The 16,297-nt window shown below is 40.7% G+C and overlaps 1 protein-coding gene across 1 annotated transcript in view; it reads left to right on the top strand.

Moving 5' to 3' along the window:
- Nucleotides 1–16,297, top strand: part of TTC28 (tetratricopeptide repeat domain 28) — a 498,533-nt gene that overhangs the window by 132,853 nt on the left and 349,383 nt on the right. The window contains exon 3 of the mRNA XM_088465579.1: nucleotides 11,119–11,391. Coding sequence (XP_088321705.1) covers nucleotides 11,119–11,391 — 273 coding nt within the window. The remainder of the gene's footprint in view (nucleotides 1–11,118; nucleotides 11,392–16,297) is intronic.

Genomic DNA, 16,297 nt, shown 5'->3' on the forward strand with positions numbered 1-16,297 from the left:
TGGTACGAGACCCGGAGCGACGGCTTGCCCGTCGCTATCCGGATCTCATGCATGCGCACGACGGAGCCAGCTCCAACGTGCGCATACGCTCTGGGCCACCATCGATCCAGTTGTGAGCGCTCAGCGCTTGCGACCGGGTCTGAGTCAGGCCCTCTGTCCATAGGCATATACCATATATTGTAAGGAAAGACTTAGGGGCCTATGTATGAAAGTTTGATGAGAAATAAAATTGTGTGCTATAAATCACCAACCAATCAGCCTCTAACTTACATTTTATAGGCTGTGTTTGAAAAATGACAGTTAGGAGCTGATTGGTTAATACTTTTTCTCTCACAATTTTATCTCTCATCAAGCTTTGATACATAGGCCCCTTAATACAGTACATTTTAAATTTTTCTATTTAAATAACTAGACTCCTCTTCTTGAGTGTTTAATTCGTTGGGCATTTAATGGATTTCATTGTTGAGCCCTAAATTATTAGTTTCTCATAAATCTCTGAAACCAGTTTGCCATGACACTACATCAGAATGCAAGCAGCTTTTATACTTTATCAACTCTGACATTTGTTGTTCATTTATTTATTTTGTTTCCATGTTCACCTCATTCTTTTTTTTTATTTACTATTTATCATTTCTGCCTGGGTTACAGATGATTGCAGCCTAGCATCTGCTGGAAACTTACTGATGTATAGTACTTCACATACTGTAAGTAATGTTGACAGGGGCTACAACAATGTTCCTTTCAGTGGAAGCAAGTAGGCCATGTGTGCCATGCTGGCAGAAATGTAGAGCTTTCAGTGTACTCTGGGTTAGATTTACCTACATATGTTTCTAGCAGGGCCAGTGATGTCACAGTAACTCAAGTGACTGAAATCTCAGCTTTCAGGCTTGTATATTATCCTATTAGGACATAGTTAGGTTAAGGCTAAACATTTTCCCTTTAGAATTTGTATCTGAAAAGTTAAACTTTGTTTCACGTTCACAATGTCGATATTCATTATGTTAATATGATAGTGTCGAAATGGCCGTAATATCAACATGTCCATAATGTTGTCATTGACCATGTTGACTTACAGCATGTCAGCATTGTTAGAATGTGGACATACTGTTTTTGTAGCCATTCTGTCTATAACTATAACCGTTTATCCTAATGGCAACCCTAACGCTAAACTTAACAGTAACCCTAACCCTTGCCCCAATGCTACCCTACTCTAACGTTAACCTTAAGCCTAATGCTAACCTTAACCCTAATGCTAACGTTAACCCTAAGCCTCATAAAGATGACAACATTCTGTCAATGTCAACATTTTACAGGTGTCGACATTAATTATGTCAACATTTTGCCATGTTGACATTCAGTAATCAAAGTTGACCTTCTGCTGTCGACAATGTGAATGTCTACATAGTCAGCAGAGACGGTTGTAAACCCTTTAAAAAATGTTAGTATTTCTTCTACTGTCTAGTAAATTTGAAGGTTTTTATATAGAAATTGTATTTTTTAGTCTTTTGTATAAATTTCAAAGCTATAATTTTCTAGTACCATATATACGAAAGGAGGATCCAATTTTAATGGATTAGTAAAAAGAAGCCTGATGAGGAATTTGAACACATTAAAAAACAAATATGATATTTTTTTCTTGATATATCTGGAATGGGCTCATTGAGAATAAAACAGCTCAGAAAGGAATGCAAAGGCAAATATTATAGGTCAGAAATCTCAAGGGCTCATCCTCAGACATTTCATGCCATGAACAGTCCTCATAATAAAGGCAATAGAACATAGAAGCTGCTAAGCACTAGTAAAGTATATTATAACAATAAATCCTAAAACATCATCTCCAATAGCATCATCTTAATGCCTTCAAGGTCATAATAATAAAGGAAGATCAGGACGTAATCGGAGTTCAATTATGTATTGATCTAGAGATGAATCATTTGGAAAATCTCCCTATTGTTATACATTTTATTATGTCTGTATATGTTTTTGTGTAGTACAAGCCCAGAATCTCACTGGTTACTGCATTCATACATAGGCAGTATAACAAGCATTGCTTAAGGGCTCAGCAAGGTATTGATTCAGCTACTGCAATTTGGCTGCATTGCTACAATATTACATACTTGTGTATGTTTATGTCATTTTATAGCTTTTATATACTGTACATGGAGCTATGCTTACCTAAAATAGGAAATATAGTGCCTGATTCCGATATGCACGCAATGCCGAAATTTACGCAGATCGAGCATTTGTTAGCCATTACGCGTGCATAAATGAACCATTGTGATCTCCTTTGCGGCATGAGAGCTCTCAGCGTGTCAGGAGAGCTGCAGTGTTATGTTGTTGGAGGGATATGAGAAGGCAGCAGTGGGTTTCCCTATGCTTGGCTAAGCTTTTGGAGACAGCATATTTTCACAATTGCGGTCCGTTAGAGATCGCAGGCTGCAGCTGCGAAGCATTAGCGTAAATATCCGAATCAGGACCATAGTCTATATGTATGTTTTATACATGTGTTCTAGAAGCTATGTTAGGGATGAAGTCTTATGCCGGGTATCCACTACCCGATTACATAAGGGTGTGGATTATTACATCGGACACAACTTGGTCGACCTTTAAATGGTCGACCATGGTAGTTAGACATGTAGTTTAGATAGACAAAGTAAAGATCGACAGTAATATAGTCAGACGGTAATTTAGTAAATGGGACATTAGATTGATATGTAATATATCGAATATGTAAGATCGAAAGGTATATAAGGGCGACACAACGTAGATCAACAACTAATAGATAGACAATGTTCCAAGTTCGAAACCAAGTAGGTAGACAAATAATAGATTGACAGTTAATAGATCGACACCACACAAATAGACATAATAACAGATCGAAATCAAATAGATCGAGAGCTAATAGATCGACAGATAAAAGATCGATAGTTAATAGATCGACAGATGATCGACTAGTCCAAGATCGATGCCAACTAGGTAGACAGTTGATAGATTGACAGATAAAAGATCGACACGTTACCTTGGGACAATACAAAAAGGTATACATATCCTACATGCTGCCCGCTAACAGTGCATCCCCGACGCTACTTTCAACTGTGGAACTACAGGTCCCAGCCAGCCCTTTCATCCATGCAAGCGCTCTTGGCAATGCTAGCCCCAACATACACCTTGCAGACCTTGTCCCTAATTGCTGGGCACCCTCATGCGCTGCAGTGCACCCCTTCATAAACCCCCCCCTGTGCTTCCCGCTATCCTGGACGCCTGGACATGTGCGCATCCGTCTAGCTTAAGACGGTGCCCGCTAATAGCACATCTCCCAACGCTACTTTTAACCATGGAACTACAGGTCCCAGCCAGTCCTTTCCGCACCTCTGCACCCCAAAACTCCAATTCTGCACTATTTTCCGCCGGGTATTCTTGGGCCGTATTGGGAGCGAAAAGCCGATTTCTGCTAAACTTTTTCGCCGATGGCATAATTTTTCGCTGATTTCACTTATCACCGTATTCAACTTTAGCGTCTTTCGCCAATGCAATGTAATAGGAGAAAAAGTTTCGCCTATGAATACCCAGCAGAAAAAAGTGCAGAATTGGGATTTTCGGGTGCAGAGGTACGGAAACCACTCTGCACCCGTTGTCGACCTCCCTTGACTCTAACTGCATCAAAAAACGCTAAAAAACCCCCACAAAGGACACCCCAAAAAAGCACTTTGAAAAAGTGGGCGAAAAAATTCAAAGTGGGGGTAAAACTTAAAAAACTAGCGAAATAGCCTTTGGAGGGGGGTCTGCAAGTATGGGGGAGGTGTTTTTTTATTGCAGGTGCTTGCTGAAGGTGCGGTTTTTGGTGCATCTTTAAAGCTTGATTTTAGTGATTTTGAACTATGCTTGCATCCATTTTCATGTACCAGAATTTGATGAGAATACTTATTTTGCCCCCAAAAAGTTACTAAATGCTATTCTTCACCACTTTCTTAAAGACGCTAAATAGCTCCTATTGAGATCAATTGGGGACAAGGCCTGCAAGGTGTATGTTGGGCTGGCATTGCCAGGAGCGCTTGCATGGATGAAAGGGCTGGCTGGGAGCTGTAGTTCCACAGTCGAAAGTAGCGTTGGGGGATGCGCTATTAGCGGGCAGCGTCTTAAGCTAGATGGATGCGCCCATGTGCAGGCGTCCAGGATAGCGGGGAGTACAGGGGGAGTTGATGAAGGGGTGCACTGCAGCGCAAGGGGGTGCCCAGCAATTAGTGACAAGGCCTGCAAGGTGTATGTTGGGGATAGCATTGCCAGGAGCACTTGCATGGATGAAAGGGCTGACTGGGACCTGTAGTTCCACGGTTGAAAGTAGCGTCGGGGGATGCTGTATTAGCGGGCAGGATGTAGGATATATATACCTTTTTGCATTGTCTAAAAGTAACGTGTCGATCTTTTATCTGTTGATCTATCAACTGTCGACCTAGTTGGCATCGATCTTGGACTAGTCAATCTTTTATCTGTCGATCTATTAACTGTCGATCTTTTATCTGTCAATCTATTAACTGTAGAACTATTTGGTGTCGAACTTTGATTCGTCGATCTTTTATATGTCGATCTGTTAACTGTCAACCTATTTATATGTCGATCTATTAACTGATGACCTATTTAGTTTCGATCTTTTATTATGTCTATCATGTGTGTTGTCGATCTTCATATTGTCGGTATACTATGTTTCGATCATATGTAGTGTCGATCTAATCTCCATGTCGATCTCGTGTTTGTCGATATAGAGGTGCGACCGATCTATAGTTTGTCGACCTATAGTACCTGTCGACTTCGATGGAGTCGATGTACGGTGGTCAATGTATTGTCGATTTAATTGAGGTTGATCAGACAACCGGATACCTTACATAGAGCGATTGCACAATTACGACATCATTCAGTAATTGGGCACACATCGGGGATGTAAATATCGGAAACATCGATGCGCACTCCCGCTGGTCGTTTCCGACATCAATCATCGCCCGAACATGCTGGTCAGGTTGAGCATGGCAGGGGATGATTGCTGTGCCTACATTGAAAGACTGATCATTAAGTGTAGGCACAGCACAGACTGTGAAACGACTGCACGATTACAATGTCGTATTCGTGCTCTCGTTTCTATATCTGCTAGTGGATGTGCCCCTTTACAAGTAAATATGACTCTACATCAGTGGTTCTCATACTGGGTGCCATGGCACCCTGGGGTGCCACAGGGCACTTGCAGGGGTGCCACAGGTTGGTGGACCAGGACCAAAAGAAGTTGTTTATGGTCAATGTGATTGGCAGTCGCCAGCACTGGTTTTGTCTATAATAACATATATGGACAAGAAGTGCAGCCCTGTCTACCACCACATAACTGAGCCTAAAGGGCCACATCCACTAACAGACTGTGAAACGACTGCACGATTATGACATTGTAATCGTGCAGTCATTTCACAGTCTGTACTGTGCCTACACTTAATGATCAGTCGTTCAGTGTAGGTACCCTCCCTCATCCCCGAACATGACCAATCTGTCGTTATCGGCAGATTGACCAGCATGTTCGGGCGATGATAGATGTCAAAAACGACCAGCGGGTGCGCGCATCGCTGGTCGTTTTTGACATTAAGCTGCCCAATTTGTGCCCGATTAACAAGAGATTGAACGATAACAATGTTGTTATCGTTCAATCGCTCTGTTTAATCGGGTAATGGATACAAATAAGCACAATTTACTTAATTTAATAATTATTTTTTTCTGAACTTTTTCTAAACCTCTCAGTAAGAAACGATTGGCCTAGGGGTGCCTTGAAAAAAAATGCTGATACTCTAGGGCGCCGTGATTCATAAAAGTTTGGGAACCACTGCTCTACATATATAATGTATATGAGTTATTGGCTTACTAACCTCTCTTAAGAACTGCAGAACATGATCTTCTTCTAAAGCTGGGTACACACTAGACGATATGTTGCCCAATCCCGCTGGTTGGGCCGACATATCGCCCACATCGGCCAGTGTATTCCCACTATGCGCGACAATGTGTGCTCACTTGGTTCGTCCATGAGGGTCATTTCATCGGCCTGCATGTAGGGGCCGGTGGAAGAACCCAAATGCTGGCATAGTAGATGGAGCCGGTGCCCGACATATTGGGCAGTTGGTCACTGCATCATGCAGTGTGTACCGATGCCTGATATATTGTGGCGTCGCATTGCTGGGTACACACATCGGCAAGTGTGTACCCAGGTTAACTACCCAAGGGACAAATACACATTGGTATATCATGCATTGCATCCTATACTAAGAAACTAGAAATAGCATTAAGAATGTACTTATTTTGACCCTTTTTCTTCTTTACATCTGAAGTTAACATAGTGGCATAAAGTCATAAAACATTGTAATGATATTAGTATATAGTATATTTAATAAAGAGCTGTTTCTACTATTTCATTTTAGATTGACTACACAACGAGGTAAAAAAAAATATATTCTTACAAGAATTCTGGTCTTGCTTTTTCCCAACCTTTTCCACCCTGCATATCACCCAGATTTATATGGACTTAACTGATGTCCAGCGGTTTAACATACCGAATCCAGGCCCACCTCCCATGCCTAATGCTGCTGCAATGTTTCAACAACATAAGGAGATTTTAAAGCCTAGATTACAATAGTTACCAGATAGCAAAATTACCACTTGACGCCTCAAATCACCTTGGACCATTTCTGGAACATAATACATGGAACACATACAGTTAAGTCTATTTAAATCTGGGGGAATCCACATTGTGCAGCTCTGCAATTTGAGGCTCCATTGTGAAGAAATTGAGTCTCTTCTATGCAAAATTAATTAAATGCCAGAAGGTTAACCACCAATATACATGTATAGAGGGTGGGAGGAAGTTCCCTTTAAAAAATAAATGTCTCTTAAAGTAGATCTGTTCAGTGTTTTCAACAAATACATTTTTTAGGTTAGAGTCCTTTAATTATTGTAAGCTATTTTTGGATCCTATTGCCATTCAGAAAGAAAGATGTCTATGTTCTGGAATTGAATACAACTTGAAAAATAAGTTGTTCTTCTATAAATGCAACCTGCATCCATTGAAATCTTAATCATTGTGGAAAAATTAACATTTATTGTCACATAAGTTAGTTATTTTGTTGAAATCCACAAGGACCTCTACCAAATCAGTGTTTAATGGGAACTCTAGCTTGTGTGCAGGTAGAGAAGCTTAATTAATGACAGTTCTGGCTGATGCATTTGTCATCAAGCCATTACATCCTAGAAATCAAGGCTTGTTAAGGGTCTTTAAGGATAGACTTTAAAATCAGTAGTTTTATTTTCAAGGAGCAGAGGAGCCTTTAACCATCTGTGCCAGTCATAATAGCTTATTGAAATACAACCCATAAAATTGGCCAGTTTTCCACATTACAAGTTATTCTCTTTATATCCGTATATATTGTGTTTTGCCTTTGAATGTCTGTGCTCTCTTAAGCATTATATATATATATATATATATATATATATATATATATACATATATATATATATATATTGCACTTTATGCCCTTTATCGTTCAATAATCCTGTTACTGACAGATTACATACAGCCATATAACATTAACTGCCACTGTATTTTTTTTTTATTTTTTTTATTTAACTTTGTACATTTGTGGCACACAACAAATTGTATTTTAACATTGGGAGAATTTGCAAACTTTGCACTGACACTTGCATGTCCTTGAAAAGGAAGGAAGAGGTGTTTTAATGTAGGCTAAGTACAGAAAGGGTGAGTGGACGGAAGAGGTGTTTTAATGTAGGCTAAGTACAGAAAGGGTGAGTGGAAGGAAGGGGTGTTTTAATGTAGGCTAAGTACAGAAAGGGTGAGTGGAAGGAAGGGGTGATTTAATGTAGGCTAAGTACAGAAAGGGTGAGTTTGTATAATTGCTAATAGATGCCAACCGACATAGAGATGGTCTTATGCCTGTAGAAGCTGTATCAATTGCTGGTGTATGAGGGCAAGTGCAAACACGAGCTAATGATGATGGCCACCATCACTGGGCTGACTCTTTCTGATTGGCTGAGTCACCTCTGAAGCTGTAGGAGTTCTCTTATTTGGTAATACCTATATATGATTTTATGGGCATATATTTTATGAAACTCTTCTTATGTAAAATCCCCCTGGTACCACAACAGGGTATATGGGTTGGAGGTGCTGTTGGTGCCCTATGCTGCAGCCAGAACAGCCATAGCCAGCACTACCATTAGGCAGCCCCTGGAGGGTGCCACTGAATCAGTCATACGGGAAACTGAAGGATGTCTCCTTTTATCATGCTCTGCGGAGCCCATAAAGGGAAAACATGGTAGAAAACATTCTGGGAGCTAAAACTACATAGAGAATCAGATCAGTATGATTGGGGGCAGATTTTCCAAACAGAAAAGGACAAAGACATCTTAATTGTTATTTGAACTACTGTAAGTAGTCCAGCAGATGGTAATAAGGGGCAAGTCTCTTGAGCTAAATGTATATGGGGAGAATGGCTAATCATTAGGTTTAGAGCTGGAAACTTCATTATAACACTCATGCAGAATAAAGTTAATGATTTAATTTATATTTAAGCTTACATTTTGATTTTAGAATCTCAATTTGATTTCAGTCCCAGAGAGAGAAGTCATGAGTGTGATAGAGAGAGAGGGGGGGAGTGAGAGTGGGAATGAACAATCACACAGAGAGCACATACATATTTCCCTACCTCTATGTACAGCAACAGGTAGCAGGGTAGGGTTCTAATGGGGACAGGCACTTCACAGCATTAGGTCCCACACCCTGCCAATACACCGGCGAATCGCAGCATTATGTCAGTGGCGGGGCTTCCATCATCTGCTGCTGTGGAGTGTGCTATCACTGCAGTGCAGTGCTGTATGCTGCCGGTCGGGACCGGGAGTTGTCCACAGAGGGTCCAGAGTGGCCCGGAATGTGTGTGGCAGTGTGAGGGCCCCTGGACGACCGCCCCCTTCCGCCCCACCTATAATCTGGCACTGGGTGTGTCGTAAAATTGATTAACATTCAAATGTGAATGAGCCCGTTAGCAGTTAGTAAGATCTACTTGTTGATGAACACACAGGAATACTTTTCAGAAAATACATGTAGCCATAGGGATCATTGTGCCTTATAACCAATGCAGGGAAATTATACTAATGATCCCATTTAAATATATATATCTCTGATTGCTAGACTCTTCAGGGACTCAGGGAGATTGCTACTATTTCAGAGAGTCTCCCTGACAATCAGGGAGAGTTGGCAAGTATGAGTATAATACCAAAATAATTAGAGGTACAGTCATTATTACTGGCCCAGGCGGTGACTCTTACATGAAGCAATTACCAATCCCGGTACCATGGGGATGCTTCCTCCCTTTGCAACTATGTAATGTCAACATGCTAGATGTGCGCTCAGGCAGTATGAGACGCAGGGGCTGAGCTTTATATATATGCCGTCAGAGAGGTGGCACAGGTGTCTTTGTGCTGAGCGCGGATCCCACACATGCACATCTACAAATGAACAAGCAGATCTGTTTAATATGCAGCCACATACAGATCCTTATATTACAGCTCTCCACTGGCTCCCCTTCCCTTTTAGACCCCAATTTAAGGTTCTCACACTCACTTACAAAGCCCTCAGCCATTCCTCTCCCGTTTACATCTCTGAGCTCCTCTCCCTTCACTCTCCTGTCCGCCCTCTTCGTTCAACAAATGCACGCCGCCTCTCATGCCAATTGATCACTTCTTCCCACTCCCGCCTCCAAGATTTTGGCCGCGCTGCTCCCCACCTTTGGAACTCTCTCCCGCTTCCCATCAGACTCTCCACCTCTCTTCAATCCTTCAAACGGGCTCTCAAGACCCACTTTTTCATCAAAGCCTTCCAGCTCTCATCTTAACTTGCTGCTACATACTCAATACTCCCTGCCTACCCCATCTGTGTCAACCCCTGTTTGTCTGTCCCTCCCCTTTAGAATGTAAGCTCCTATGAGCAGGGCCCTCTACCCTCTTGTGCTTCTCCTTACTCTACCTTCATCTACTTCTTACTCTCTACCAGGGCACGTAACACTTGGTTGCTTTGCATTGTCGCTTATCTGGATGTTATGGTCACGAATGTAGCAATGTACATTATCCTTGTCCTGTATTGTATTGTATTGTTCTGTAAGTCACTGTAAATTAACCTATTTGTTTATGTACTTTGTAAGGCGCTGCGGAACACTTGTGGCGCCATATAAATAAACGATAATAATAAATAATAATAATAATGTGGATCCTGGGTATCTGCAATGTATAGGTTGCCATGCACACAATGATGTTGGCCAACATTGGTGATTTGGTCTGATTTGGTCGACATTTCATGTACTGTATATGGTTACTCATTTAACATTCCTCGTTCAAATAAAATATACGTGGCCAAACTGTAATGCTATTTGGTTGGCACACATCAGCACTTTCCACATATCTGACGGTTGACTAATCAAGACGGACGGATAATACTCACTGTGTATTTACAGTTATATTACTTAAATCTGTTTTACAATATATATTTTTTCAGTTATACCCTTAATGGTGAAAATTAATTGTGTTTTGTGTTAATTAATTTATTCCAAATGATCTTTTCCCACACATCAGAAAATGCTAAAGGGTCCATACACGGTGCAATCATAAGTTGGTAAGATGTGTAGTACGATTTCCCTTGAAATTCTTCGCTTGAAATTCCTCATATGAGGTCAAACAGCTGTACGATTGATCGTTACGATCTTCCAATACGATGCATAGAAGTGTATTAAAATTGTACTCCAGATCGTAGATCTTACTGCTTTGCAGTAAGATCTACAATCCAACTAGACGAGTTCGGGGACGCGCATCACCATCGTATGCATACTAAAACAACACACGATGTGCACAATTGATCGTTTTGATTGATCGCAATCTTGCACATCGTGTAAAAAATTGCACCGTGTATGGGCTGCATAACTCCTAGCTAAGATATATTGTATCTTTTAGGTGTTGTAATCTGTATGTCTTAGTTGTTGTTTTTTTAATGTGTTATTGTATTACATTATGATTACTTTCCTGCTTTTCTTCTATTAGAATCTCTGGAACCTACTTATCAACAACTTCAGAAGATGAAACTGGACAAGAGCCCATTTGTGGTGGTGTCAGTGATCGGTCAAGAACTTCTGACATCAGGACATCATGGTGCCTCGGTGGTTGTATTAGAAGCTGCACTGAAAATTGGGACTTGCAGTTTAAAACTGAGGGGCTCCGTGTTCTCTGCCCTGAGCAGTGCTTATTGGTCTCTTGGGAACACAGAAAAAAGTACAGGATATATGCAACAAGATTTGGATGTAGCAAAGACTTTAGGTATGACCATGATTTGCTTATTTTTTTCTAGCACAGGCTGTGGTCCATGGAATGCTGGGAATTGTAGCTCCCCAACAGTTAGAAGGGCACATTTTCTATCAGATATGCATTTAAAATTATCTGAATGTTGTCAGTCATTTTAACTTGTACCATTTATTGTAAACTATGTTTAACCCATCTGAAATGCATTATTGCATTTTCTATTTGTAATCTAACTATTTTTGGATTATTATATTATCATCATAGTAAAACAAATGAATAGCAAGAATGGCTGTATTGCTCAGCCAACTAGTCAATTCTTTATTTTATTGGTGTAGTGATATTTGAAGTACTTCTCTGGCTGCCACACATACAGGGAGAGAATCATGAACGGTCAGTTTTGACCAAATATTTTTGTGAGTTGCTGATTTGCGATTCACCTAATCTACTAATTGCAAATCAACATTTTTATCAAAAATCCCCCCTAAAAATCTTTACAAATCTCACAGTCACGGAAATCATATATGTGTGGACCAGAGGATGTCTCAAAAATTAATCTCATAGGTTTCAATCTGTCAAGATTGACTGAAAACACGTTGGATGAGAGTTCCTATTAATTTTAGTGCTCAGTTCATAGCAGTTCTTGCAAATAGCCCGTAGACATGCTCTGTCAACCAGGGTGTCCTGGAACTGTTCCACAGTAGTATGAAACGCCCTAACATCTGATGACTCTTGCTGCCCCATCCTGTCAACCATAATATAATAGCACTAAACATACTAACAATGATAACAACAACAGGCATGGTGTTGAAAAAGGTTAATTTATTATTGACAAATTCAAGACGTCTGGTGGTGCATCAAGGGATGTAACCGAAACACATAAATGTTCTCAAACTCAGGCACTGATGTACAACTCTCCTTCCAACTTTACAGGGTGGAACTACCCGGCAGGATAAACACTTTATAAGAAAAAAACACTATTATTAACGGGGCCAGAGGGCAGAACCTAGTTTTTTCCATTATTTATATATGTGCAATGGTATTTCTGCTCCCTTTAATTAGTTTTAGAAAACAAATAGAAATATTGTGATTTTGCTCAGTAGAGTAAAATCGGCCTAAATTGAGTAAATTGGAAAGATTTGCAATTGATTGTAGACATTGTGGAATGAAACAGCAATTTATTTATGGTAATATTAACTTCTGAACAAAGTAAACTTTTGATACATTAAATCTCCCCATTAATTGTTGTAAAAGACATTTACATGACAGTACCTGGAACTGTTATGGTCTAACTGAAGAAAGCAAGGAAATTTATCTAAATGATCTTTTACTGGTTAAGTTAAGGTTAAACAATGAAAGCAATTGTTTGATCAGTTGCATTGTTAGTAAATCAGCGCGTGCCTCTTTATTACAGTTAATAAATGTAAGGCAAAACTGAATACAATGTATACATTTACTCCACACAAACATTCTCAATTTTAGCACCAAAAGATTACATTGTAAAACATCACAGGAATAGCTTGTTTAGAATGGAGAAACTAAATGCTATGAGAGAGATAGCTGAGGACTTGGCAAAACAAGTGGAAACGGGTGAAATGGCAGAATGGATTGTGCCGGAGGCTTCACCCACCTAATGACAATTTATGGTAAACCAGTTCTGAAATCCCGATGCCTGTCATTTTACCTATGCCGGGAGCCCGACACTTGGCTTACCAATCGAAGGTAAGCTGGGCGCCGGGCACGGACAGCCGCGGGGGGGGGGGGGTTAGGTTTAGGGTTCCCGGGGGTCAATCATACTGAATCCCTTAATTTGTAAACAGTTAGAAGAGGAACTCAGATAAAAGAGAATTCAAACTGACAAATCTATGACATATGCAGGGGGACACTAAAATAACTCTAAACATTATAGACTATAGGGCCAAAATAATTGCCCAAACTGCGTTCCTGTGTGTCCCGGAACAAATGAATCCCTGATAATCATAGTTGCACATATCACAGGCCTGGTTTGGAGTTGCAAACAAGTCCACTCTGTGGACGGATCTAGTCATTTTTAGCGACTGCATATGCAACTTTGAAAAACTACTGGTGATCAGAGTTGTACGCATCTCATCTGCAACTCTAATTTGTGCAACTGGGCCAAAAGGGGGTGTTTGCACATAGGATAACTATGTAGATGGAATTGCAAGCTATTCAGAGTTATATGTTCCCATGGATCCATCTGATATCAAACCAATCTCTTGTAAGAGTAGGGTGGCCCACTGAGAGTGGTGACAGTTACTGTCACAAGCGGATGTATAGGGGTGGTGTAGATGTATAGAAGTGGTGCGGCTGTATAGGAGTGGTGCGCATGTGTAGGAGTGGTGCGGCTGTATAGGAGTGGTGCGGCTGTATAGGAGTGGTTCGGATGTATAGGAGTGGTGCGCATGTGTAGGAGCGGTGCGGATGTATAGGAGTGGTGCGCATGTGTAGGAGTGGTGCGGCTGTATAGGAGTGGTGCGGCTGTATAGGAGTGGTGCGCATGTGTAGGAGTGGTGCGGCTGTATAGGAGTGGTGCGGCTGTATAGGAGTGGTGCGCATGTGTAGGAGTGGTGCGGCTGCATATATGCGACCAACTACTGTATGAGTACAGACGGAGGGCTGCATTTATTTCCAAGCACGCAATGCGCCCACAGATGCTGCCAAACTTCATGTGACTCTGAAGCAGGACCCATATTATCATTTTTATGTAGGTCAGCTATTATTTCCATGATAACTATGTGGTATATACAAGGCCATTATTCATTTGATAGACAAGATGACAAATAGGTAGATTTAATACCTTTAAAATAGATATGCTTCCTGCATACACCAACATCATTAAATCACAGCCTCACACATAATCCTTCCCATTTCATATCATCACATTTTTCATTTGGAAGTAGACTTTTACCACCATTTAGTGAACTATTTCATCCCACCTTTCTGCTGTGTGGGTATGTAAATAGGTTTTACAAGCCATGTATTACAAACTTGCATGGCGGAGATGTCAACCTCCAGTGACCCAAGTCACTGCAATTTGGCTGTTTGTAGCCATTAAATGGCAATTTAATGGGTTAGTGCTGGCGTCTGTCAGGGAGACACGTCTGCAGTCAATAAAACTGCTCATGCTAAAACCAGTTCGAGCGACTGCTAGTTTTGCTTTTCCCAGATTTTACAACACATCTGCATAATAACAGAACTGTTTGGTGGTTGGGCTACCATTTGCAAAGTGTTTGTGTTAATTTACATTTGTTTGTTCTGAAAATTCTGCAGAAGTATATATATGTGTGTGTATATATATATATATATATATATATATATTTTATATATATATATATATATATATATATATTTATATATATATATATATATATATATATATATATATATATATATATATATATATATAAAGTTCCTGCAGATCCCTTGTGAGTTGAAAGCTATTTATTTTTTGTTGCATTTAAAAAAAATATAGGGGGTGGGTAGTGTAGCATGAGTATAAATGTGCAGAATGTTATAAAGGCTACAATTGTAGAGAAATTGGACATTGCATTTTGTCACTGTTATCCATAGCACCCCATATGATTTTGTGTAATAATGTGGTCAAGATGGCTGCTTCTCATGTCAGTATTTGTACTTGAAACCATCTCATGAGCCAGAGTAATGATAAAATAATAGGAACTTGTGAATAAGATTGCTGTGTTAGTTGTGTGTAAAATCCAAATGAAGTTTGAAACATATTAGGTACACAGTACCAGAGCCGTAACTAAACTTTTTTGTGCCCTGTGCCAGAGAAAGCATTGGCGCCCCCCCCCCCCCTCCCATTTTTTTAAATAGGGACATAAAATAGTGTACCTGAAAAAAAGGGCCATGCCCTCATGGGGAAGGGACAGGGAAGAGATAGGGGAGGCCAGGAGATGCTGGCTATAAAAGAAGAGGAAGCTACAAGTGAGAATGATAATAAACAGGAAAAGTGGCAGGCCCAAACATCGCCCCCTACCCTGCAGTGCCCTGTGCCATGGCACAGGTAGCACTACCCTAGTTACAGCCCTGCAAAGTACACACCTGAAAATAGGGACTCACCAATCACTAAAAAGTGCACTTCATATAAAAACGTTTGGGTGATTATAAAGTTGTCAGTCATTCATTGTGATATAACTATAGCTACCTTATTTGACCTAGGCCAGTATAGGATAAGTTAGGGACAGCACTTCCACAACACCGGACCATACGGCAATTGGCCCCCCAACCAGTCCCTAAGAGGCTATAACCATTGTGGTCATTTGACCCATTGTTTTTAATTCTCTGGCTTTTCACTCTTTCTATTCTCATCCTCAGCCTTAAGCCTTCCTCATCCTTATTTCTACCTTTTGTTACTTCAATTCTCTTTACTTGATTTCTCTTCCCCCACCCCCATTTAAAAAAAAATAAATAATAATAATTCTTTTTTTTTTTTTTTTTGCTTTTTCTTTTGGTGGCTTTAGTCTAGCGCTCAGTCCACAGCCACAAGGCTGTAGTGCTTTTTAATTGCCCATTGACATAAATCCAGTGCCGTAACTAGGGGTGTGTGACCTGTGCCATAGAGCATAAAGGCACTGTGGGCCGCACTGTCGCCACCACAAGACCCTTACTTCTGGCTATCAGTGTGCCTGTAAGGGCCCCCTGCAGCCAGGATCGCTTGTGTAGTGCCGTCCGGAGCATCCTGTGTATGCTACAGATGGGTACATTGCAATCTGTGCAGCTTGTCATGTGTCCTCGGCCACACCCGCTCTGAAAGGGTGTGTGTTCACATAACATTAAGGGCGTGGTGATGTCGGATTGGTCAAAATGTCCCCTAAACCTAATCTGCTCTCCTAAAAGCATCAAGTAATTGCCGCACCCATAAGAGACTAACTTTGTAACTAAACAT

This window comes from Taudactylus pleione, unplaced genomic scaffold (assembly GCF_031769625.1).
Source record: "Taudactylus pleione unplaced genomic scaffold, aTauple2 ptg000062l, whole genome shotgun sequence".
Lineage (NCBI taxonomy): Eukaryota > Metazoa > Chordata > Amphibia > Anura > Myobatrachidae > Taudactylus > Taudactylus pleione.